The sequence below is a fragment of the Lagopus muta genome, chromosome 22 (assembly GCF_023343835.1).
Source record: "Lagopus muta isolate bLagMut1 chromosome 22, bLagMut1 primary, whole genome shotgun sequence".
In the NCBI taxonomy this organism is placed as follows: Eukaryota; Metazoa; Chordata; class Aves; order Galliformes; family Phasianidae; genus Lagopus; species Lagopus muta.
The window spans coordinates 1,342,292-1,369,933 of record NC_064454.1 but is presented as its reverse complement, the minus strand read 5'-3'; the positions used below and the strand labels follow the sequence as shown (position 1 = coordinate 1,369,933).

The following is a 27,642-nucleotide window of genomic DNA, read 5'->3' as shown; positions in this document are numbered from 1 at the left end:
CTTAATACATCTCTTGCAGCCTTTGGGCAAAATGCACCCTTAACAAGACTTTAGGAAACATGATGCACGTCTATTCTTGGCACACATCTTAAACAAACGCGAACTTTCCGCAGCAACTTCTTAAATCCATCCTTCTCCCAAAACCCTGGAAATATTTAAATGTTCATTAAAAACCCTAGAAAAATTAGAAGTGGGCCCAAAGCGAAAATCCCAGATCCAAGCATTCCAAAGCTTTTGGAGCAGACTCAAATCCAAACCCTCATCTCCTTCGATGTTTTATCCTGGATCACTGCAAATTCACAGACACGGCACCCAAATAACCATGAGACACGAGATCTGAGTGCTGACCTGGGTATGAGTCTCTCTTCAGAAGCTTTGGTCTCTGTATTGGGCCAAAGCAAACCCATGTGTCTGAACTCTTCCCCCAAAATGTTTAAGTTGGGCCCATCCCTAACAGAAATAAGTGCTGGTTACAAGTCGAAATGGTGCTGTCAGAGCTCCCCATTTCTTTGCTGTCCCTGATCCAAGACCAGGCCAAGTCCATTTGCACTACTTTTAAAGGCAAGGATAAAGCCAAGCGAACACACGGAACCCTCCAACACAGCTGCACCACTACACATCCGCCTCCCTCTGCAGGAAAGGAGCCCTGGCCTTCTTCTTTATTTGCCAGGAGCTGTCTGGGGTTTCTGGACATGGTTTTCTCTGGAAATACACCCAGGCCTCCATCGTTCTCTGTGGGAAGGCAAACATGTGCCACTGCTCACACTGCATGCCTTTGTTCCACCGTGGCCCATGATGGCTGATTCCCAAAGGCACAAAGTGACCAATCTTTCAACTTATACACAAGGTCTACATATATATATATATATATTTATATATATATGTACACACCAACAATTACATACATATTTAAATATATATATATATACACACACATATATATTTGGTTTTGGTTTCTCTCTTTGCTTTTTCTTTTTTTCCCTTTCCCTTCTCTTTTTCCCTTTAACTTAATGGCGTAGCCTCCTCTGAGGAGGGCTCTGGTATATGTTCTGGAGACTCTTCTGTCTCCAAAGAGACTTCTGGCTTCTCCTCTGTCACTTTAGGCTCCTCGGGCGCCTGAGATCCCTCCACCTCCTGACTCTGAGCCTGGCTGTTCATTTTCTCTTCTGCTTCAATTTCCTCTGAGGTGGGAATGGAGTTTTTCTTTGGACGGCCTTTGGGCTTCGTTGGAGCTTCCTGCCCACCTTTCAACACCTGGAGCAAAGAGATTAACAGTCAGATCAACCTGAACTTCCCTGCTGTGAGGCTTCCTTTAGAGAGAGGATGAAATGTGACTTCAGACGTGACCTGCGGTCACCATTCAGCTTCAGAGAATTTCCCTGCATTCACAGAGTGAGTTCAACCATTTTCTCATGTATCTAAAATTAATGCAAAAAAATACCAGCAAGGACACTCAGAATTTAGATGGAGCCATCTGAGCCAGTTTCTGCAGCAGCCCCAAAAGTGATCTGATCACGCAGTCCTCAACATTACATAAAGATTTTATGCACAATTCAGACCCTTTCATGAGCATTTGATCTATTTAAAGCCCAAGTAAGAACATTCAAACTTTAGCCAGGATTGCTTCTGACTGTCTGTTCTCTTGCCAATTCCACTTTGGCTTCTAAATTAGCATTTAATATTATTATGCCAAAAATGCAGAGGTACATAGTTTGGTTCTTCCCTCAGTTCTAAGTTCTTTCATCCCTCAGCTCCACATTCTTCCTGCTGCTTGTTGTACCTCCAGCCTACCACTTAAGCTCCAATGTGAGCTTTTTAAAGACAAAAAAAGCACATTTCTAAGAAAACTGTAGGCAAATTCGGCAAGAAGAAGACAAGATTTAGTATAAATAGACAGAAATCACTGACGCTACACTCAGCTTCGGAATCCATTCTTTCAAAAGCAGTTGGTAAGGACTGAGAGAAATGGTACCAAACCCCTTACCATCTTCTTCCACTTCATCCTGCGGTTCTGGTACCACGTCTTCACCTGGAGCTGGGTCAGCCCCAGCGACTGCGCCAAGTCGAGCCTGGAAGAGAAGACAGACACTGCAAGGAGCTGCCAGAGGATGAGAAGCACCCAGATGCCAAGGGCAGCCAACCACACAGCAGCAGGACTGCCAGAAAGGATTGCTTTGCTTCTCCCAGGGTGTAAAGATAGTCGCTGTTATGGAAGAAGAAAGAATGGTTAAAGTGTTGGTGGACAAATGGCCAACTCTAAAAGTTTTGAAGGCTTGCCTGCTCTTTTTCAAACACAGGACAGCTGTATGCTGACTGCTGATGCTCCACGTTTGTGCATGAAGCAGGGAGCTGCTGCTACACAGCATTCCTGAAAAATAGGCCCATGGTGTCTGAAGCAACCACGCAAGAAGCAAGACACCTGGCATCAGTCTGCCTGTGAAAGCGTTGCTTTTTGTATCATATTTCATCTTCACTACCTACATAATGAGGATAATGATACTTTTTCATTTCTCAAAGAGCAGTAGTACATCTAAATCTATTAATTTCTTATGCATTGTGCTATTATAGGCAATTTAAGCTTATAAACGAATTTATTATTTGCGTGTTTAGCTTAAGGGTATGTGTGGCAGACAGCCCATAATCCTGATTCATCCTCCGCATTTCTCCAACCTGTGCAAGTTCATCTGAAACCATTCATTATTTCTATATTAAAACTCAGGATATGAAGCAAATGCAGCTCAGGCTGGCTCTTTATCCTTCCCCACAGGTGATGGTACCATGCATCTGGCAGTGTTGTAATGGAGTTGCACAACAGGCAGAGTTGGAAATCCTCAGCAACGCCAGACAAGTGCCCCACAGAGTCACGCAAACCCCACAGGTGGGACAGCCCAAACCCAGAGCCACATTCCGAGGTGTTCTGGACTGTATGAGCTTTCTGACAGATATTTCCCTATTTCTGCACGGGAGAAAGCACACTTGTCAAGGCCAAGTTGTTCATAATAGCATTTCTGTTTCAGCTGGGCTCCTCGGGCGGTCAGGCTCACTCGTGTATTTACAAACACCTACGCACCCCACACCAGCTCTGTGCTCACATACACACCCCTGGCTTCATGCTTTTCCCCACTTGAGATTCCCTGCTGCCTACGCTTCTATACAATGTCTGTGTGATATCCCATTGACTTAAAAATACTACCAGTTTGTCTGAGAATGTGGCAGAGGCATTATCGCATCGCACTGCTCTCCTTTACTACTAACAAACCAGGTGCTCCGTTTGCCCTCTAACCAGCACAATCTTGTGTCTAGGCCAAAAGCTGCAGGACTGAACACAGATCACAATTCATTGCTTCACGATCACGTTTCCAGCCATGAGTTCAGAGAGAGAAACACTGCTTGGCTAGCTTGCCATAATGCATGTTATCACACTCTGATTACCTGCAGCCAGTTGCCATCTCTTGCCACACACATTACTGTAGTCAGCATTGCCTGGAAACCCAAGGAAACAAACAGGGGAAGTGGTGCTGGGACAAGAATCGCTCACCAGGCTCTAACACAGACAAAGCCAAGGAACAGTCATACTGTTAAATTAATTTACCAGCCCTGAGTGCTTCATCAATGGTGTCAACAATCTGCTTATGTGACGCTGGGAGGAGTCACTAAACGAGCACTAGGATCTAAAGCTGTGTGAGACATTCAGACGTGCTGGTGAGATTTGGTCTAGCTGTGATCCTTTGGTGACAGGCAGTACAAGTGGAGTGTGCTGACTTCAAAACCGATTTAATATTGGGATTCTGCCACCCGTGGAGTTCAAGGTCTGGTGAACCTTTCAAACCCTCCCTAGGTTTACAAACTGAATAGGAATCGGACAAGGCTTTTTTCTGTAATTTAAATTTGCAGGGTAGCATTCAAAGCCTTTAAAACAAACAAAACCGCTCCTTATTTTAGTTAGTCTATTTGCTACCAAGCAGTCCCTGAGAATTCAAGATGTAGCAAGGCAGCCTTCACACCTATGCATCCCAGGCTCTCTCCCTGATGGACAGACCACTAACTGCTCACTGAATTGCTAGCCATGTTTGCAAGATGAGAGCTAGTTCAGCAGCAAGCTGAAGCTACAGCCAACTTCCCAGCTGCCACAGAGACAGAGCCATCCACCTCAGCATCTCAGCAGGAAACCAGGCTGCATCTTTTCCCAAGGATCTGGAGCAAGAACAGAAAAGAAGAAAGAGCCTTTGCTCAGCTTCTTGTACATCTCTGAGCCTGGATGCCTGCTAGCAGGCACATCTATCACCATGTGACATTTCCATTGATACAGCCTATTCGTGTCATCTTTGATCTCAAGAGAAGTTAGCCTTGAAATTTAATCAGGTCATCTGCCCATGTCCTCGGCCAACAGCAGAGGCATCGCCTTGGAGTTAGAAAGCAGCACTCTGCAGCCAGGGAGCACTCAGTATGGGGACAGCTGAGCAGGCTTGCTTCAACCCTTTTGCTCCCTGTCCCTCTCCTAGTTTAGGAAACAGTATTTTCCTGCTCCTTTCTAAGCAATATTTATAGCCTGCAGATAGTTTCAGCCATGTCTGGTTGTCCCCAGGTTGAGGATGGACAGAAGGGAGCTACAGATGTGCACAAGGTGTGATCTGTCTTGGCTGCCAGCGTTAATCCCAGAATGTAGAAAAGGGAACAACGAGCATCTGAATGGACTGCTCAGATAAAGCAGTAAACCAGATGAAGACAAGTGCATTCTGCACAGCTAAAGGACCGCAGTTGGTGGTAGAAAGCGGAGAGCCCGACCTGTGATGGGCTGCTTGGATCTCCCTCCCCAACCCAGCGCACTCCTACCTGTCGGGTGTAGACAAATACTTCTGCTTCTGGAATTTCTTCTCCAAGCCCATCAGCTGGAGCTCTGTGAAGATGGTCCGACTCCGGCGTGGCTTTTTTAACCGAGGTGTGGGCTGCTCTGCCTCTGACTCGCTGCTGCCGTGGGTCTCGCTGGCTGGCGTCTCTGAGCTCGCAGCCGCTGAGGTCTGGGCTGGCAGCACATGGGAGCTGGTGGCAGCTGGAACGAGGTGAGGGACCACAGAGGGCTGCCTGGTGATAACGGAGATGAGAGGATATGCCCTCAGAGAAGGGGACCCTGGCAGGGAAGAAAGCAGACAAAGGTCATTTCAGTGGAAATACGGATGGAAAATGGGAGCTGTAGAGAGATTTCTCTTCCAAATTGTGTTTCCTCGCTACCTCTTAATTCTACAACTTATACCAACTGGCTGAAACCAGCCCTAAAAGCAAACTAGCACTTCTGCCCCAACACTTCAGTTGGGGATGGCAAATTTAAACATCCCCAGATGCTGCAGGAGTTTCTGATTCCCTTCAAACCTTACAACTATAGACAGGTTTCTGCTCAGCCCCGGGAAAGCAAAGATCCCTTTTAGGTCTCTGGGGCCACGCATGGGAAATGTACACTCATTCAAAGATGGCCATTGCACACAATTCTGCAAACAACCTCCAGAATCTTGGACAAGCCCACTTTCTCACTCTGTACCTCAGTTTTCCTCATTTGCAAAATGGAAACAATCCTCCTTACCTGCCCTCGCTGGTGGTAAAACATGGATTAAAGCTTAATGTACATAAAGTATTCCGAGATCTTTAAGATAAATGGTACTGTGGAAAGGAACATATTACACCAGCAGGCCTGATTATGAAACTCTTAGCATGAATCACCACTAATGAACATAATAATCTATAGGCTTCAATGAGTCTATTTTAGCAAGTAACTCTTCACCAGCAGGAGAAAGGTGTTGCCAGCCTGGCCTGCTGCTGCTCCATATTCCTCAGCATGAACAGTTGTGGGATCACAACTCAGGTCCCAGGTAAAATGCCATGCAGGGGTGGATCAGAGCCATGTGTCTTGTTGGCTGGCACTTCTCGCATCTGCTTCACTCACATCCAAAATCCAGCCACTTGCAAAGCAAGCTTGGAAAACTTTGCCATTACACCAGCAAAGTAGGAACAGTTTGAGCCTTGCTTTTCTCCTCCACATCTTTGCAACACCGAAAAAAAAAAAAAAGAAAAAAAAAATATTTCCACTTCCATTAAATTTAAATTATTTCACCATTTCACTTAAACCATCCAGAAAATACTCGAGAGATGAGACCAGAATTGCTAAGCCAACAACTGCTTATGGAAAGTGTATCTGCATTTTCTTTCTGTGGGTTTCTTTCAACCAATGCCTGTGCAGTTCCACTATCACCAAGCAGCTTGGCAAACATTCTGCCTTGATTTACCACTGCAACGGCAGCTCTAAGAGCATAAATCAGGGTTGAGAAAGCCTCTCGTGCCTCGCAGTACCAGATCTGCCCTCAATGGTATTTCTGCACCCATCAACACAAGCCAGCTACAGACTTCCTCCCATTTTTCAGCTAAACTGACCTAAAAGGGTCAACCTCAGCTACTGTTCCAGTTTACGTGCCACAAAGGACTGGACTTAACCTTCTTGTGTCCCTTAGGGGTCAGGTGGTGCTGGTTCCAACCTTGGTTATTTTTGCAGGGCAAAGCAGTGCTAGCTATGAGAGAAGCAGATGACCTGGGGTTGTTCAAGTGTTGAGCACCTGAAAGAGGGGATACTTTTTCCTAACTGCTCAGCAGTCAGCAACTGCGACCTGGCCAAATGCTCAGAAAAGCTCAGTGCATGCTTATTTTTGGTGCCCACGTCAGAACTCTTATTTACTTACAGCACTTCTGAAACTGCTCTTCTACTTCTGGACAAGTGATGGTTTGCTACTGCTAAGCTGCTGCGAGCTCCAAGTGGTAAACAGATTGGTGAGGCTGCTGACACCAAGAGCTTTCTGTCTATTTATCACATATGATCATAAGAGAAGCGTTTGCTTATGGCTCGACCCCAACAGTCATGAGAGTGCTTTTAGAAATGATTGTAAATAATGGAAGCATCAGCTGAAGTGCAGTCTGGCCATGTAGAAGGCTTCTCAGCTTGCTGTCCTTGGTGTGATAAGGGCACAGGATGGGTAGGACAGAGCAAGGACAGCACTAGGAGAAAAAACCTGGGGTTCAAGGCTTTCTGTGGAGAAAGCTGGAGGTCAGAAAGGGGCAATGTTTTAGCAGCCTCCTCTCCCTGCAGTGAGGACAAAAAGCAGGAATAGCTCATCTCTGCATTGCTTCTGATCACAAAGAAAATGAGCAAGTTCAGCCTTGTTCTGGATATAAGTTATTCCAGAGTTCAAAGGTGGCTGATGCTGAGCCAGTCCATTGGGTCAAGGTGCACTATTAATATGGCTTAAACAATCCTTATAGTTCTTACTCTGATAAAGCTTGGGCTTCCAAACACAACAAAATCTGAGGCTAGATCTCCATTTCACATCCCCCAGAGTTCAATGGTATTTCTGGACTGCCACAGTATTGTAATAATTTCCTAATCTTCAGCAAATTAAATGCTGGCAAGCAGCTCTCGTCTGCTCAGCACTGTCGTGACATGCTCTGTCTTCCACAATGGGAAGGAGCAGAGATGGAGCATCTTCCTTTTCAGACCTGCCCTGCAGAACAATTTCAGCTGAATGCATACTTTCCATTATCATTTTACAAACACCTTTTCCACTTCTGACCCACTATCCTTTTGTACTTGAAACCCAAACAGCAGCCCACATGAACCACAGAATGAGGAATTTGTTCTCTACCCAAGCAGCACAGCAAGTGTTCTGATGTTCCCAGCTATGAGAAGGCAGCACAGTGGTGAAGCTGCCACAGTTTTAGGATTCAGGAGGTCATAAAGAGGACGACCTCTTAAAATGTGGTTTTGTACAAGAAAGTCCTAAGTTCCAGCTCCTCTGCTGGGATGCTTTGATTAAACTTGTGGCCACTAGACATGATGCAAAAGGGACACCACCACTGAGCTGTATCACATAGCAAACGCTTTAATTAAATATAAATACTTCAAACAAAACATTTTCCCTTCTTTTGTCCCTTCCCCCTCCTCCCTGGCTTACTTTCAACCCCATCAGACAGAGACTAGAGGGAAGAGAAAAGGGAAAGCACTAATTAATTGCACTGTTTGACTGCCGGCAATGGCAGAACAGTTTTCCTCCCAGGCAAACTCAGCTAATTCTGTTTTGGAAAGAAAGAAAAAGGAAGGGAAGATTTATGGATCAGCTCCTCTTGGCAGGTCAGCCCTGCTCGGAGGCAAAATGAAATCTCACTCCGAATGGGCTGCAGTGAAAGGTAAATAAAAAGAAAATGAACTTACGACTTAGGAAAGTCTATAAATCTGCCTTCTTCTGAGTGTCAAAACAAAAGGCTACCAAGGAGGAATCGGGTTTGTTCAGAAAGTTCCCTTTTGCTGGAGGGCTGGGCAGCCCATTGGAAGGAAGAAGCAAGCCCTGATCAAAGCAATGGAGGCAAAAGAGGCAGAGTAGTAGAACAAGTTCAATCGTTACACGCTCACTGTTCTACTTTTAACATTCTCCTTAAGCTCTGCATTGTGAATATTAAATGAAAGAAAGCAGAATGCATCAGGTTCTTCCTGAGATCAATGCTGTGGTTCACCAAGCTCCATGCAAGCCCCTGGGAAGTAAAGACAAATGAAAAGTGAAGAAGAGAAAAACACCTCCTCACTGGTGTGCCATCACTGACGGATGCTCAAATCTGAAGTTCAGAGGTGACCTGGGTGGTGTTCATGCCATGCAGTTTGGTGCTGTGCACAGATCCCTTGGCTGTTTCTAGGATGGGAAGCAGAGCCATGATGAGACTGCACCTGAGCTAATTATGGCCTGAGAAGAGGTGGGCTAATTAAACTGAGCATACGGCATCAACAGCTTGACAGATTCCAAGACCTGAGTTGGTGTTTTTGTGTGGTGTGGCCTTTAAAACATTGCCACAGATGGTCTTCCAGAGATGCTACCCCCACTTGTATGCTCTCCTGAAGGGCACTTCTGGGACATTCTGAAAACTTCCAAAAACAGCTCCAAAGCTCAGCTGAAGTGCATAGAGCCAACATTTCCATGGGAATGGTGTCATAGAGGCTGCAGGGAAAGCTAAGTGCAGCACTGGAGCACAAAGACTGGTAGTGTTCCAAAAGAGTGTTCAGCAAAGTTCCCTGGAGGAAAGAATCAGAGGCTGCAGGCACAGCTCACCCTATATTCTATTTCCAGTCCCATTCAATAAACCTTATTAACCTGCCCAGGACCACAAGTCTTGCCAAAGTTAAATGCAACTCAGCTACACAGCAGGAAGGCTGGGCAGCCAATGGCTTCCCTCCCTCAAAGAGAAATGCAGACCAACTGATATCCATGGCAAAGCAGCCATCAGACTCCATGGAGCCAGAACTTCACCTGCATGAGTCCACAGGAGGAAAACAAGAAAAAATTAGTGCAGCTAATTCTAGTGAAGCAAAAATGATCCTTTGTAGGGTTCTCAAGTTAAGGAACGATTCTGTAAGAACCGAAACCTTCCGTGATGAGCTAAGACAAGATGAAAGCTCACTCAGGCATTTTATTTTGCCTTCCCTGACACATTAGCTAAAGTCACTTCCCTGTTCAACCACATTTTTGAGGGGTTGTGTTTTCATCTAAGTGTGTTGCAAACAAAAACCCTGATGTCTGTGAACGTCACCCATTGTAATACTAAATAAAACATGCTGTAGCTGGAAAGGGCTTTTCCCCAAGGCACCTCTCGCTATGGAGGTACCCAGCAGAGAGCAGAGGTGGACAAATCTGTAGCTGCACTTCCCCAGCTATGGGCACTTGGGTCTGTGGTTGAATTCAGTCCTTTAGTTCCAAAACCACAAGGGAAATTATCTGAGCACTTGGAGCTGTGAGATCCAGGTTTCCGTTTCATACCTGTCTCCATTAGCAATTCATCAACATAATGTTTCAGTATAACTTTTACATAATAACAGTAATTAATAAGTTTGAGTGTGTCTGAGGTATGCATGCCAGAGGCCTTCACAAAAAAAAAATTAAAAAAAAAAAACTAACCAGAAAGATAATTAATCTTTACTTAATAACGACATTTGATATTCATATTGTGCTTCTGTACAACTTTACGGCACCTTGCACACTGAAAATAATTGCTCATAAGGACATGATGAGCCCAAGAGCTTCCCTGAGTGAGGACTCATCCCACTGCCTGCTGTAAGGACCAGGACCCCGTCAGATCCACACTGAAGAGGAAAATTTGTAAGTAAAAGAGAATTATTATTATTATTATTATTATTGTTATTATTTTCAAGTGAAACATTTAAAGAATCTCTTTGGCCAGTGCTCAAGAAATCCTCTGTAGCAAATGTAAAATCACTCTGGCATAATTGGTGGAGGATGAATCAGAAAAACAAGCACCACTTTTCTATTTTGAATTATCCTGCCTCACGCACTCCCAGGGCAGCCTGCCTTTTGGAATGAATTCTCCTTGACTCATATTCACCTCTTCAGGAAACCAGGCATGGCTCAGAGAGGTCCCACTCTTTGTCTGAGGCTACAGGAAAGTGTGTGCGATTCCACATCTTTAGCAGATGACCCTTGAAGTCCTACCGTGCAGGAAAGAGGTTTCTCTGAACACAAGCAGACAAATCCTCCCACTCCTTTTAAAATGCATGGGCCCAAGGCCATCATAACTGGAAACTGCTCCAAGCAATGGATGGGTTTGGATGGGAATCTCCGTTCCAGACCCTTTCTGTTGGGACTCTGAGGGAGTTTTAAGACCAGGCCACATTAGTTCCAGGGAAATAAACACAAGCGCATCTCTATAAACCACAGAGCTCAGATGATGCAGGAGAGTTACTGGGATACAAGCCACCAGCTCATTTACCATATCTGCATCGAGGGACACTTTGGCTCCATTAAGCCAACATCAATTTGAAGCTCTTGCTTTTGAACTAAGTCATGTCAAACACTTCAGCCAAGTGTTTCCTCCATTACGGATGATAAGACTGAACTCCAGAGCTCATCACTCACTGGACCTGAATTTAGAAAGCAACGTAGCCAAAAGATTACAGAATCAAATAGCGAGGAGAAATGGATTTACAGGCAGTCTCTGGTCTCAAGGATGGAGGAGAAGCACTGCACCAAGGTGACCCAGCTCTCTGGGTGTCCGAATTGGAGCTGCAATGTATTTGTCTTTAATGATGGCAGCCAGATGACCAGACAGCTCAGGACATTGGGGAGAACTGCAGGAGGCCAAATCCCAAACTCGGTACAGATGGTGTCACCGGTCAAAGACAACAGTTGGATTTAAGTCTAGAAACATAATCAGAGTGAGAGGGCAGTTTAATGGAAGGGTAAGCCATGTTCTGCTCCTTATCCCCAAGTATCTCTTGCTGGATGCTGTCCAAGATATTAGTCTGGAAAGATTTTGGTCTGACATGTTATGACCATTCTTAGGTTCTTACACGTTTGATAAATAAATCTGCCTCCTCTCAGGATTTCAGTTTCTGTCCAAGTTTAAATGCATAATGCCGCGCGTGCATAAATCATTCAGTCCTTTACTTCCTGCTCTGTTAATTATTATCACAACATCCATAAGCAAACACTAGCCTTGGACAGCAGACTAGCCCTGCACACAAAAGCACTCTTCAGATTTCTCAAGCCCACCCTTGTGCGAGCTCCAGCAGAAACCTTGCCATAAACATCACCACCTCTTCCTGCTCCAAGCCTTGAAAACATTCTGGTGAGTGACACGTGGGAAGGGAGAGAGTTCAATGGCTTCTAAACACCAAACTGCTTACATTTTGCACACTTGATCTTTTGGAAGATGCATTACTCTTCTTCAGGAGAACAGTAGATCAGTTTTTCAAAAGCAGACTCCTTCTTCTATTCCTCCACACCAAAGTGAAAGGAGGACTTCAGCAAGTACCAGTGCTAACCTGAAAGGCACCTGTCATGCTGTGGCAGAGCCTTTGCCTCTTAGAATCTTGGCTTATCTCAAGGGTCACTATTAATAATCTTGCTCCCATCAGGACGCATTTAGCAGAGAGGCTGGTCTCACTGGAGCTGTGTGTATGATTCTTTGATCTTCCATCTGCCCTCACGGAGAGAAAGCTCATCTCTGTTTCCTCTACACACAAAAATAAACCCTGTGGACGATTTGGCTGAACAGCTGCACTAACAATGCAGTTTAGATAGACTGGAAAGATACATGAGCAAGCTGCATTCAACCTGTCTATCCTTTGTGTCTGCCACTTCAGCAATTTCACCCCACGCTGGTGGCTAGTTGAAAGGAGAAACACTGATGGAATAAAGCTGAACATAATGTTCACCCAGTATTATTCCAACACCTCGGAAAAAGGATTTCATCCAAATGTGATTTTTTGGGTTGAAGAAGCTGACAAAGGTTTTGCCACAGCTTTGCTGTGTGGCATTGCTTATTTTATTCCCTCCAGTCCAAACAGCAGCATACCCAGGTCACCCCATGGACAGAACCTTACCCAGATAGAATGAATCAAGGAGAGCTCAGCTTTCACTTTTTGGATGGGGGAAAAGTATGGCTGCACTTCCAGCTCCCAAAGCAGCTCCCTCAACTTCTGTAGGACTGTCTACATTATACTGAAGTCACTGCAAGAACCTTCAGATGTATGGCTTATTCACCACCTCTGCCTGCAGCTGGGACAGTCCAAAATGGACTCTGGACATTCTCAGTGGTTATCCCTGGTCTCCAGGCAGCCTGATACTGTACTCAATTCAACATCTGGACTTAATCAGCCTGCTCTGTGGTCCAGGAGTCAGTGAGGACAAGGAAAACTGCATTCACTGCTACAGACATCATGGAAAGACAATGTCAGGCTGCAGCATTACACATGTAATTTCACCTTGAAGTACAGCTTGTGAATAAAAGCATGGGGAGAGCCAGGGAGGCAGCCATGGGGTTGGTCTGGAGAGGGGAAACAGGGGCTAAACAATAAGTCTGCACCAGACCCACAGCTCAGACATAGGAATAGCTCCCAGTGCAATACTAGATTGAGGTGGAGTTGTTAAGACTCAGCCCATTCACTTCAGTTTTTGTTTGTTTTCCTTCTAGCCGAAGCACAAACAGGTTAAGCTCCTATTTCCATTCATCTCATCTCAAAAAAGCAAGCAACAAAATGTCTTGAGGATGGGCAGCCTCAAAATGGATGCACCCAGAGTAAGTAGTTCCATGAGAAAAATGTTGGCCTTGGAGTTGCAAAGCACTTGGGCTGCGTGCAACCGTTTACATGTCAGGAAAGTGATGACAAGGTCTCCTCTCATGTACCAGGCAGCCTATGCACAGCACTGTTAGATGGATGAGCCAGAAATTCCAGTTGGTGAGCTCCCAAAGGTTCTGGTCTCCAGAGAACACGCTCCCTCACTCATGCCAGACACCATTGTGCTGGGTTTTTTTCTGTTCTGATAGGAAGTCAGCCAAGGAGACACTGTTTTATATCTCCAGACAGATATAGATTAGACTTAGGGTGGAGATTGGCCCGAATTAATCATAGGAGTTCAAATTAGGTTTCTACCGGTGCTCCGATTCTGCTAGCTTTAATGCTATTACAGACAGAAAGCTCAGGACATCCATTTCAGACACCTCCAATCCAGAACTACAGACACACCCCCAGACCAGAGATGTGCATAGGAGACCCTCCCTCACCCTAAGCTTGGAGGGATTTGAGTCCAAACTCCAATTATCACCCATCTCTGGTTTTCATCAGCACATCTGTTTACCTCTGATTTTCCTATGGAATGCAGCATTGCCGTGTTCCACAGCCTGTGATAACCTCATTTAAATACCAATCAGAGAAGTCAATACACAAAGACAATGCAGTGCTTTCTTCCCTCCACACATGTGGGCGTACGATCCGCGCCAGTGTTAGCATCAGCTCCGGGATAATGGGAGATTGTCTCATTCCCACCGTCTCTACTTAATCTCACTTGACTCATCCAGAACCAGAAGAATCAAAGTTTGATCACTGAGATACAGAAGAAGGGGAAAAGGACTCTGGCATAGCATTCCCAGCCCTGGCACAGCTTTGATGCTCCATCTCCAGAAGATCCCCAGCTCTTACCGGACTTCTGTTTTTTTCCCCACATGCAAAACGAGGATGATAACATCTACCACACAAAGCTGTTGTATGGTCTGGAAAGCACTCAAACGGAAGCCACAAAGGGGAGGCAGAGGTGTTATTATCTCACACCTAGCTAAACCTATTTCCCATTAATAGATTGCATGAGCACTCTTTTGTGTCATACGATTACGAAACTCCTTAATGTGCCATTAATATATATGTTAATAGTGAAGCAATGCGTGTATCCTGTTGTTGTGCAAGCTGCAGTGTTTCCATGGGAACTCCTCCAATAACAGACGTATACAAAGCACCATTTTTTAAAATCAAATTCGTATTTTTTACTTTTTAAAGATCTAAGACTTCTAAGAATATCAGGAAAGATATTCAAGCAAAGCTCTGGCTGCCAATACAGAGACAGACAAAGGAAAGAGGTCTGAGGGGAATATCTCTGGTGGTTCTCAAACACCAGCATTGCCAGATTCCCTTATGCGGCACTGCTGGGGTGAAACACCACAGATTTATTATTCCCATGCTCTTTCTGCACACAGCATAAGAGACTTTACATTGTCAGTGTTCTCACTAAGCTATGAGTCAGTAAAACAAAGCGAGACTGACTTTAAGACCCTTCTAAATTCATAAAGCCTCAGTCTGACATTGCATCTCTACCCCATTCCAGCCTTCAGGAAGCAAAAAAATCTCTGCTGAAAATAAAAAGTCCTGCATTAAAACCATGCTCTGCTTGCACATCCGCCTCGTGCCTCTTCCACGCAACACAGGGAGGAGGAAAGAAAAGCACATCTTATCGTTTATTTTTAACTCCGTGGGGGTCACTTCCCATTGAGTTGTTGAGAAGAAAACATACTCCCACCAACACGTTAACATCTCATTTCCAGCACTGCTTTGGTAAAGAGACCAAATAAAAAATAATGGCTTTTACAATAAGGCATATCATCCGTCCTCAGCATGTAAAACGCAGTCATTAATCACAGAAGCAACCTACTTATTATAGGTATTCAAGCACTGGCAATACAAATGCTTATAAAACAGGGGCTCCTTTCATAATTCCCTGCCCTTGCCTCTCAATAGTTTAGAGGATTAACCCTTTTACAACAAGGGATGGGCAAACTGGTTTTGCCTAATTCCAAACCAACCTGACGTCATGGGTTCAAAAGTTCGACCTGAACTCAAACATCAGATGAGGTTTGTGCAGAGGGGAGCCAGAAAGAATGAGTTTGAGGAGAGAAAAAGGAATAGAATGAAAGAGTATATCTGAAAACACTGCATGACATGGACAGAACGAAAAAAGATGTGTAAGGGAAGGTGAAAGGATAGATACAAATTGCTAACGAATGGCTGAAAACTTTGACTTAACGTCTAAATATGATTTGTATGGAAACCTCTTCCATCCTGTAGACTTCTCTCTGAAAGGGAAAGTAATAGAGATTTTCTGTGCATGCTTAGTTAAGCCTCATGGAGAGCACAGTTAAGTGCACGCAAGTCAATGTTGCAATCCCCACTGGCTATATATTACTTCGGACTTCCCCTGCATTTCTTAGCAAAAGATTTTACAACACTTTGCAAGTGTGTAACAAGCCACTGTTTCCATGTAACTAACGGGAAAGATAGGTATTTAGCCTCGAATGGTGAGCATGGGATGGAGCTGGGTGAAGGTAGCCAAGCCATGGAGCAAAATCCTTGGCTGCCCCACGGCTTTGCAAAACCCAGCTCCATTCAGGTGTCCCTGCTCACAGACGTGTCCCGAGCTGCCGGATAAATGAATGCTCAGCAGAAAACGGTCACACATTTGCAGTCTGATGCAATTCCTTTTCTTTTCCTACACGCCCAAACCTTCTCCTGACTTCAAGCAGTAAATAACATGTGGGGACAGTGGGGAAATCGGGAGGCAATGAGAAAGGCAACGTTTGGACATTAGAGTTTGAAATGTGTAAGCCTCAGTGTGTACTGATCACTGTAAAAAGTGAGACATCTGAACGAAGGAGGGAACCTCATGAAGTGTTGAATTTTCTCTCCAGTTTAACCAAAGTAATCACTTTTCACACACTTAAGTTTTGTCAACACCAGGCAATCGTTTCCAATGCTGGCAGCAACTACAGGAGGGAAAAGACTCATTGCTGGCTTTGGGGAAAACAAACATTTTGGGACTAAAAGAATTAAAGGAATACATTTTAAGCCATGTTAAGGCCAGGTGCTGGGCACAGTTTCCTCTGGATGTTTTTGGTGTTTTTTATTTCTAATTAATTAACTAAGCAGCAACAGGCAGCAGCAGCTATTCCATTACAGTTTCCCTATTGGTAGGAATTATTCAGAGGATACCAAGTAGGGACGACTGGTTTCAGAGCAATTGAGTTGCATCCTGCTAAATCGTCAGCAAACATTGCAGAGCTACTCAGAAACTCGGCAGCAGCTCTGCTTGTTAAGAAATATCAGAGTTTTCTCAAGATAATTCCTCTCCAGGAAATGTTTTTCTTCAACCAAAGTCTCTGTCAATGCACTGTGATGAATGGCAGTGCTTTTGGTGTCCTGTAATTTCATACAGTGGAGCACCGTTTCTATTTTGCAGGTACATCCTCAGAGGCAGAGTAATGCAATCAGCAGATAAAAGCATCACTTTTTCCTTTTCTTTTCTGTGGAAGATGAGGTTAAGATCACAGCTGAGTTAATATGAGTCAAATGCATCGTGCCTAAGCTGTCCTGAGCAGCTGATATCTGTGAATACATCAGGTAATGCTCAGTTTCCAAATTGCTGTCAACTGATTTTAGTGCATTATTACAAGTTGTGACATGTCTCATCGTGCTGATGTTAAAAAGGGAGAAAATAAGGCACGGATCACCAGGCAGTGACAAAGTCAGAACGAGAATCGTTGCCTTCTCCCCCAAACACCACAAAGCCACAGGGATTTGACTGCAGCTCTCAAGTGTTCTGCACTGCTTTCGTAGCTGCATCTTCATTTACTTGTGGGAAAGAAAACAGGCACTATTTTTTCCTTAAATGAAGCACGTGCCATAAAATCCCTGCATTAATGGCAGTTCTATTCCATTTTTTTCTCATACTAACACTATTGAATTGGTCTGTTTCACGGCTGTGAGCTCTTTGGAAGGTGTAAATGGGAGCAATTAATTGATCTCGCTATTAACAGAAAAGCCTGGAAGACAGAAGAGGATATAAAAAAGGTGAAAACATGAAAACTGCAACAGCACACACACACAAAAAGTTATTTAATTTGTTAAATAGGATTTGCCAAAGTGAAAACAAAGCCCACGTAGGCAGCTAACCAGATCTGGAGGCATTCATGCAGCCTGTGCTGGCCATGCATGCAACCACACGCATCTCTTTCATTTCTATCACTTGCTGCAGTGGGAAAAGTTTTGCTATAAAACCCAACCCAAGCGCCGAGATAAGATTCAGGTGATCCTGAACAAAGCAGGATCCGTTCCCTTGGCATCATCCGCTCGTGTCTTCAGATGTGTTTCTGGGAAGGGAAAGGCTGGAGAAGGCTTGAGGGGAGGCAGAAGGACACGCAGAAGCTCTGGCTCATGGCTGCACTTCCCTGCCCCACACCAGAAAAAGCCATGGGGCTGCACAGTGCAGGCGGGTGGGAAATCCCACCCTGCTGATCCCACCCAGACACCCTGAGGTCTCCCATGATCTTTGCTGGGCATCGGGTCCATGGCAGCCCCATGCTTACCTGTGCAATGGATAATGGTGGAGCCATCCCACACCCACGTCCCATTTTCTGTCCTTTCGTTGCACCCAGCGTTTCCATCCACCAAAGACTTTCACAGAGCCAGAGCAACGCTCCTTATTTAAACAAGGATCAGGCTCTGTCTTTCATTTTAAACACAGCTGTGCAACGAAGGCAGAAAACAGAACAGACCAACTCCAACTCCTGCAAAGCCCTTTCAGCGCCTGGCGCTGACTGGGAGATCATTTGCTGTGGGGACAGATTTAGTTCCCTGAGACAGCCAGCAATGACCCCACCTAGCAGCTATTCCCTGCTGGACACACAGTTTGCAACATCCAAAGCTTGTGAGAAACCTCCAGAGATGGCACTTAGCTGCCACTGAGCTGCCCTAATGGGGGGAAAGGCCTCGTTGGGCTGGAAGGGAGCTGAGGGGAAATATGAGGACAGAATGAGAAGGGTCAGTCCTAAAAGATCAATCCCAAATTCATAAGAAATACAGTAATTCTCTTAGCAGAGGCTTGTGAGCCACAAATTAAAATATCTCTCTCATTTCCTGCAAACAACACCGTATGTTGTTCAACTTGAATGTATTTATAAATCTGTCTTTTTATTTATGTTCACTTTTAAAATAAGATTTTGGATGCTTTGCTTCATTTTGCTGAGACAGAGATGAATCTCCATAACAATTTCAGTTTGGAGATTGGATCATGCACGCATTTCAGCAGCTTTAAGAGCTGATACGTGCACAGAGAAGCTCTCCAAACTCAATTAGGAATAAAAAGCCCCACAATCTTTACTATTTCTTTTCTATCATCTTTGCTGTCTCTTCTCACATAAGTCTCCAAAGGGCAGAAATATATTTGCAGAACCAACTGCAGTGACTTCTCTCATAGCAGTCAAAGAAAAGGGTTTCTTCAGAGCTGTACAAATAAAGAGCGATCGCTGTGGGGTTGCATTAAAACAAAACCATTCACGAAATTTAAGCGTTGAACTACTTTGTTATAATGTGCTTTTAAATGTTTACAGTTCAGGCATAATTGAATTTGACTCACTTGGGCCCCGATCCAACGACGATTTAATTGACATCAGTGGGAGTTGGATTGGGCTCGAAGTCATTTCAACTAAAATAACCCATCAATTGTTCCTCACCCACTTCATCAAACTCCTTCTCATCATTTATGATTGCTCTGTAATTTATTGCAACGAGGTTAAACCAACCCGACCAACTTCTGGCAAGCTTTCCTGTCCCTCAGAGGAGGATCTCAGTACCATCGAGCAAACTAGAAACAATCTGCTTATGGGAAGCACATGGAAGGGCTGGTCCAAACTGCCCAGCATTGTCCTCTGCTGTTACAGAAACCCTCCAACATCAGCTCCCCCACTATTTAGTCACCAAAGGAACAAAATGAACTGTTGGCATAGCTGTCAAGAAAAGGTTTTGAGCAAAACAGACAGGAGGGTGAAACCAAATATATGCACCAACTCATGCAAACATTTCGTAGCCAAAAAAGCAACAAAAAGAAAACATTTGCTTCAGACTTCTCACCATTGTGTTGCATCAACATTACTCACTTTCTATTTTGGGAGAATTTTTCATATTTCTCCTCTTTCAGCCACAGGAATAAAAGCAAGTCAGAGCACCAGGCCTTCCTATGCACACACAACGCAATGATGTGCTGGTGATGCACTCTGTGTGCAAGAGCTTCCCACAAGAAAGCACCACCACTGCTCATTTGGCTTCAGATTAATCTGTCACAGAACACCCTGTTTGGGTAACCACGAACACGCCGCATGCATTTCTGCCTTGTAAAAGAGGAGATGTTTTTATTAAGGCTTTGACCTTTGGGTGCTTACACAACAGCGCGCTGGTTTGCCATGTAGGTGTGCAGGCACCTGTGCCCTCTAAGTGACAGAGCCCTGCTCTTGTTCTAGAAGCGTCTATGAAAGCCTCATTCAGACAAAATCCAACTTCCATGGGTGAAATCCCAGTTAAAAAAAAAAAGGCAATCAGCAAGAATTAACCAATAACTATTGTGTAGCTTTTGAGATGGTTAGGAAAAACATCCAAAGGCAAATGGGGAGCAAATGCTAAAAGATGAGTTGCGTTTTAAAAAATGCACAGAATAAGAGGCAGGGTTATAGGAGTTACAGAGCACACACACACTCTTCTAATTCCAATCCTTCCTGCAGAAATCAGCCAAACAACCACACGAATAGCAAGTTTCAGAACTTACAAAGCGAGACCTGAACGTGCAAATCCAAACCTGAAGGTCACGGTGAGGCTGCTGCTTGAATTTCACAGAACAAATTAGCATACGCGTTTGCAAATTTCCTATCATCACATTTTTTAATGGGGATTTCAGTTCTCCTTTACAAAAAGTCCTGGGAAGCTGTTTGTCCTTCCTTCAGAAAAAGCCATCCCTGCTTACGGAGCGACGCGCATCAATGCCGCGGCCGTGACAACTGCAGCTGGAGGAGGTTTGAACACCAGTCCACGTTGGGGAGATTGGAGAGGGTATTTTGGGAGAGCCCACCCTTCTCCCCACCCTTTTAGTTACTTAAGTGGGTCCCAGCCCTGATCTGAACACTTGTGTGAAATATCTACAAGCGGTAACGCAGTGCTCTTCTGAACTGCCCTGTGGCCAAGAGAAATGAGAGAAAAGAAGCCAGGAATCACTCAAAACATGAAGTTATGTCAAAGGAAGATGGAAAATACTGAGTGTTTACTGTGTTAGCCAGCTCCTAACACCAAACCTATATATATTTTTACAGACGTCACTAGAAAATGGCTTTGGGAATTACACATCACTCAGCAAGGGCTAGAGGCTTCTCTGCTGGATTCTCCCAGTGTGCTTGAAAAGGAGCAATAACAGATAACCAGGGCAGAGAAACGCAGTTCCAGATATCCCCTGGATGGTAATATTTGCACTGACCTCACAATTCATTGCTCAAACCCTCACATTTATCTCACCCATGTGAAGGGCGCTGGAAGCAATCAGGTGCAACATTGCATGAGAGCTCTTCACAACACAACACGACACAGCACAACAGAACACAGCACAACATGAGAGCAATGCGAACGGGACGTGGTCCTCTATGAATCAGTGTGGGTGGACATTGCTGTGCTCAACTGCAGGAGCCCTCGCTCTGTATCTCACAGTGCTGAGCAAAGGTGCCTATCAGCTCCCATCAGCTTGCTCTTCTGACCCAGCTCTCCTAGGGATGTGCTCTTCACCTGCACAAATACACCTGAGACCACAGCCCAGCTCCTGAGCTCCCTGAGGAATGGTTATATCCAAGCAGATGAACCCCATGCTTACGCGTTCAGCCTGCTGCAGTCCAGCTGCTGCAGTGCTTACAGAGCAGGCTGAAAATGTTCAGTCCTCCCTTCCTCTCACCAGAAGTTTAAAAAAAAAGAGAAAATGAAAGAAAATCTTGCAATACAGAAAGCAATTCATTGCTTTGCCAAACATCTCGTATTAAAAAAAAAAGGAAGGCATTAGAAAGTTTCACGTCAGCCTTCAGAAAGAATGCTTTCAATATTTTTTTCCTGTCTCCGATCTGTTTCACCCCCTCCCCATTTTTTAACTTGCCAAAATAAATTCTACAACATTTTGTTTAACTTTGACCTGAAAAAAGCAACTTACGGTTCCTTCTCTTCTGTCCACATCCCTTCTTCTGCCTTAATGCAATTATCAGCCCAGGTGAACAGAAGGGAAAAAAGGCTCCTGAGCTCCTGCCCTGCTGCCCAGCACATGGTGAGATGGCTCAATACAACCTCACCTGTTTTATCCACAATTTCCCCAAGAAAGATTCCACCTTTTCTCATGCCCATTGGGTACCAAAAGCAGCAGTGCTGGTGGGACTTTTATCCCACAGTCAGAGTCTTAATTTCCCACATTTAACACCAGCAATTTGAAGCAGAGTTGCAGGAATAATAAACCATGGCAATGCTGGAGCCGCAGCCCTGTGCTGGGCAGGGCTGCAGTCAGAGCTCAGCAAGAAGAGCAGAGCTTAACCCAGAACAGCACAAGGATGGACCTGAACTGCTCCCAGTGTGACTGTGAGGCCTCAGAAAATAAAGTGCAGGGATTGGTTTTCCCAGAGAAGTCCCACATTCATTAATGCCATCAGAGCTCCTCCACAGTGCTGATTTGTGCTCAACCACAGCCGCAGCACTGCTGCCTTTCTGCCCGCTTTCCTGCAGCCACTGCGCTGCGATTTGCTCTTTTGTTCCATGTCGGTTTGCCTGTGGTTGATTCCTTTTATCCGTGATTAACAGCACTGAGAGGCAGACAGCCGCATTCAGCTCTGATGGCAGATTCTTAAATATCTCAGTGTCAGGGCCAGATTGCCGTGCTCGATCTGAGAGAGATCTGCTTTCAGATCCCGGCTCTGATCCGGCTTTGCTTCTGAAATGCCACCTCTAATGTTAGATAAAATCCGACCGAGAGGATTGACAGACTCATCTCCAAACACACGGATATTATTAGGCAGCTCATATGCTGCCTTTTTTTAAATAATAATTATTATTATTTATTTTTTATTTTTTTATTTCTGAGCTGTATTTTTTTGCTAAAGTTGTCAAAACACATTTTAAATAAATAAATAAAGAAATAAGACAAACCCATTTTGGACATCCTGCAGAATGCTGGGCTCGTTAAAACAAAGTGCTGTGCCCAGGTTACGGCCACTACAGCCCGATTCTCTCCCCCATGCCTGCACCGTCGGCTGCTCCTGGCTGGAGGACAATTCCCCATAGGACTGAGAAGGACACTTTGTGCTGTGGTTACCAGCACTGACTTCGGGCCTTTGGGGAGCAGTGAGGCACTCCTGCACGCACAGACAGCAACGTCTGAGCTCTGCTGGGTTTGCAGCGCGCTGTGCTGTCTGTGAATTACTTGGAATTATTGAGAGCACTCATCAGCTCACCTAATCCCGGATTAGAGGCAGCTACCGAAGCAAAACTTGATACTTCTCAGTATTTTCTTTTTCATTTTGCTATTAAACTACAGAATTACACTGATCTTTGTAAACTGAAACCAATAATGCAGAGAATTTTTTTCTTTTTTCTTTTTTTCTTTTTTCTTTTTTCTTTTTTCCCCCCCTTCACATAAAACCCAGAAATAACTCCCACACCACCAGCACTGCAGCAGCACTGGATGCACACAGATGCTGGCAGCTCTGTGCTTTGGGTTGGCACAGCACCGTGTGCATCCCCACAGCAAAGCCTATGGGGACATGGATCTCCCTCACAGCCCAGCTCCTGCCATCACAGGCACACAGATGGGATGTTCAGGTCAGCACGCAGGGCACACAGCACAATACAGAACCTATTCCAATGGTTGGGATCCAGATGGGATGCGGCAACCCAAAGTTTGGCTTTGCTCAGGTGTGAGCTGGCCTGGCATAAGGTTCACCACTGCTCTGCATTGCTGTAAATGATGAATCCAGCTGCTACGTTTCATGCAATGCACTCAGAGTGGCTGGCATCTCATTTTTCCCCGCACTGGGACGCATTCTGCACCGATCCCTTCTCCTTTCCCAGCTCTCCCCCAGGAGCTCCGTAACAATATCCGTTCAATCTGAAGAAAAAAAGGGTCAGCAAAGTATTTCACCAAGAGAAGCGGCTTCCACCCCAGCCCTACGCAATGTCTCAGAGCAAATCCAACCCTCAGCCATATCAACGCCATGCTGAACAGAATTTCTCAGTGTTGTGAGGTCACTTATACAGAAACTGAGCTGTTTGAGGACGCAGTAAATCTACTTTCCCACTATGAATTCCTCACCAGGTTGCCAAGGCTGATCAGAAATCAGGAATGCCAAAGCTCGCGCTTTGCTGCTCCAGCAATGATTTCCCACCGTGTTCACCGTGCCATTTCATTTAGTCCAAAGCACTGAAAGAACTCAAATATGTCCATATAATGACAGCTCAAAAATCTTTGGGATCAGCAGTTCCCACTTTTACCCCAACATTTAAAAAAATATAGATATTAAAAACCAGAAGAACTGGAAAATAAAATTTTGAGTTTAGAGCAGTTCTGTGTTACATCCATTAAAACCCTGAGCGTACAGACAGAAAACAAGGTCTTACTTTCCCCACTTTTTCCCCCCCACACACAAAAAATACCCAAAATAATCATTTAAATGAAGTGACACACTGAGATACTTGCAAATTTGAGTTTCTTTCTGAGCCCCCCAGAGTGCACACAACTAATAATATACAATTAATAATTAACAACAAATAATATACAACAAATCACATACAACAAATCACATACAACAGACCACAGCAATAATACACAACCAACAATCGGCGCTGCCAGTTTTGCTCAAACAACCTGCAGTTTTGAAGCAAGCCCCCTTGAAAAGGACAGCGTGATTCTTTCCAAATCCAACACCTCAACTCATGTGGATGGTTTACGAAGGACGTTCTGAACCAGCACTGCTCACCATTAACTGATGATGCCCCGAATCGCCTGGGACAGCGGCAGCTCCCCCCATCCACCATGGACACCCTTCTATTTTTCAATGGATTTGAGTTATGTTTTCAGATACGGCACTTTTCCAGTTGGATCTTCCAACACCACGCACTGACAGAGCCCTTGCATTCTTTATCACATCGGCAGCCACAAATGTGGCAGCTGGATTTGGAACCTCACACTGAGCCGCGACTTAAAAATAGGGGGAACAAAGCAGAAAGGATGCAGAGCCTCCTGAGAAATGTTTTAGGCACTCGAAGCCAAAAAATGATTTATATTAATAAAAAAAAAGATGATCTAAAAAGTGATTCCTATGGAACTCGGAGTTGGAGTTTCTCAGCCTCCAGAATTCAGGACAAGAAGCCCAGCGTGGCATGCATGGAGCCTGCGGCCATTACCTGCCCTGTTTATTCTGCGAAAAACCAAGAAGTAATTAAATATCATAAAAGAGAATGATGTTTTCACTGTCCAATTTATCAGTGAAAGAGATGTTAACCACCACCTGAAAATACTTCCTCTCAGAATACCTAATCACCTATTTATCAGCCCTGATGGCTGCGAACCTGGCCGTGTAGTTTGTAAGATTTGGTGTAAGTACAGCTTTTCTATTTCTGTGGCCCAGAAAATACCACAGTTACACCAAATTCAAGCTAAGTGCTGATCCCTTACAGGGGAAATCATGTTTTTCTTTCCAAACTCTGGGTCTGCTGGGGGCTCACTTTGAGCTCCTCGCAATGGGAACCTTCCCAACAGGAGCAGCGAGCCTTCCATCAACCCTGAATCTCCTTCCAACTAAAATCTACACACACGTAAATATCTCAACTTCCATCACAGCCAAAACTGAAAGTATTTTCCATCTGCTCAGCAATTTTGTTCAGCTTTCTTCCCCTAACAGGAGATGTCATTAAACGCGCGTGCTGAACGTCTTCTATCTTTCAGCTTCGAAGAAATTATAAAGCATATCAGAGGGCTCCAACTTCACCCAGGATGAAAGAGCAATTCATTCTTCAGCTCAAGAAAGCGCTGCAAAACTTTACTGAAATTATTTCAGGCCGCAGTGAAAATCTGTGCTCGCTGCTTTCCTGCTCACCTCAATAAAGGAAGCACGGGCAGAAGTTCAGTGCCATCGTGCTGTGCTTCTTCAGGCTTTGGTCGCTTTGCAGTTTAGTTTTTCAAACAGATTTCTGGTGGGTATTTACCAGATGTAGTTGTTCCTGTGCTCTGCTCCATTTCTAAGACAATATCAGAAATCCCATTCGCTAACACTTGCTGTTCAGTAGCACCTACCCTCCTTGGGAGGCTCACCGTTTGGAAGCACGGACTTTTGCAGCCGTTCCTTGCAAGGTTTTAATCCCACCACCAAATCTCTGCCCTGCAATTCCCAATCCCTGCAGCTCCATGAGGCCAAGCTGCTGAGCAGCTGACATCACTGCTATGGGGCAGCCCAGAGCTGGAGCTGAAAACACAAACTTGAGGGCAAATTCATTAACAGTCCCAGGCACAAAGCGAAGCACGGCTTTAACTGCAGAGCTCAGAACCCACAGCTGAATCATCTGAGAATTATTAATGACCATTTAATGAATAAATATTATTCTCTGGTATTTGCTATATCACAGAAACACATAATCATAAAGTTTATTCCCTCCCCCCCCCCCCCCCCCCCCCCCCAGAGGGGTGCGTTAGAACAGCTGCTGGGAGCACCCACCCACTGCAAACCCCAATGATCTCTTTGGCTGAAGGGCACATTCACAGTGCAGCGTGGTCAGTGGTCCTGACCTGGTCAGGCATGATTCTGGGTGAATACTCATGTTCCTTCTGGGTGCTAAGGGCTGCTTTCTTCTCTAAGGCTTTCCATACAGCAGAGGCAGAAGGAGGAGACAGGGATCTCCTCCCTGCAGATCTGTGCAGCCGCGCCATTGACCCCAGCAAAGGCAGAACTGGGCTTACCCCCCATCTGAGCCCTCTGTGCCTATTTTGGCCAAGCACAGGACTTTGCTGTCCATGCAGCAGCAAGGGATCAGCGCTCAAAACCCCCCTCGTTAACAACATCCTGATTAACAACCAGGTCTCCTCACAGGGCAGCATGGCGCGCTCGGTTCAGGGAGGCAATGCGTGCCGCTGCAACTCAATAGGAAGAAATAAATTTGGAATGAAGATGACACTACTCATGTAACTTCAGACCTCCCAATCAATTCGGGATCTTCAGTTAATTACATTTGCAAAATAAATATTGAGGTTGGAGAAAGACCAGGGGATTACTCCGCTGATCAAACCCTGTGTAACCCAACAGCAAGTTTTATATTGGCACATTAAGTGCTGGGACCTGGAGAGATCCCTCTTATTTAAATTCAACCGAGCACTGAAGGAGGAAGGAAATAAAAGAGCCAAAGTAGGACTTGAATTTTTAAACACGCAAACGCAAAGTGCACTTTTTCAGCACAAGGAAAAACAAAATTTTGGCCCTGATACGTTACCAAAAATTAAGCTTTTAAAGAATGTTCTTGAATAGTTACGGATTTTTTAGTCACATATTGCTAAGTCCCAGCTTCACCATCTGCTCCATTGGGTGCCACAAGGGTGGCACTACGGGAAGAATATAACTGCAGAAACTACCTGCTTTGCCAGAAAAGGGGCTCTTTTTTGTTTAAAATTGGAACGCGTGACAGGGACGACATTTTTACTGCGCACGTGGATCTTTCAGAGCTCACGTCAGACCGATCCATTTGTGAAACACCTGCGGTCGAGACCCCATCCTGCTCACTGCCATGTACTAAAATCAGCCGCCGCACAGCGAGGTCGGGACGCTCCCTCCGCATCCCCCCCTCAGCGGGAGCCGCTCTCCCGATGGGATCGGCCCCGGGGGGCACAGTTTGGTCCCAGCGATGCTCAGCGATCCCCGCCCCAACCCTCCCCAGCCCTCCTTACCCGCGCAGGAGTGCAGCGGCTTGGGCCGGACCAGGAGGGACGGACAGACGGAATACAGAGAAAGTTTCTCGAAGTAATCGCACGTCTCCTTGGAGAGGATTTCGTCGATCATGAAAGTCTTGTAGCGCCTCCTGCCTGCCTTGGCGAGCCGGGGCTGCGGCGGGCAGTGCATGGCCGGCCCCGGGGCCGCGGGGCTGCGCGGGGCTGCCAGGGCGGCGGGCGGCCGCTCATGGATGGGGCGCGGAGCCGCCCGAGCTCCTCCTGCGGGCGCTGCCCCCGCGCTCGGTCCGCGCTCCGCAGCGCTGGGCTATGCTGGGCTATGCTGGGCTATGCTGGGCTATGCTGGGCTATGCTGGGCTCGGCTCGGTTCGGCGGCGCTCCTTCGGCTCGCAGCGCCGCTGCCCCGCTATATAACCGTGCCGATAAGCATCTCCCCGCGGCCTTTTTAGGACGCTCCGGCTGTCAATCAGGGCGCCCGCTGCTCCCCGCCGAGCACCATTGTTACCCTGCGCCCGGC

The 27,642-nt window shown here is 45.5% G+C and overlaps 1 protein-coding gene across 1 annotated transcript; it reads right to left on the bottom strand.

The window, feature by feature from the left end:
* On the bottom strand, positions 1–27,642 carry BARX2 (BARX homeobox 2). The gene is made up of 4 exons (XM_048968644.1): positions 27,126–27,642; positions 4,834–5,128; positions 1,985–2,069; positions 1–1,254 (listed from the first exon to the last, which is right to left on the bottom strand). The coding sequence occupies exons 1-4, from the start codon at positions 27,295–27,297 to the stop codon at positions 1,003–1,005; spliced, it is 804 nt and encodes a 267-aa protein (XP_048824601.1). The 5' UTR covers positions 27,298–27,642; the 3' UTR covers positions 1–1,002.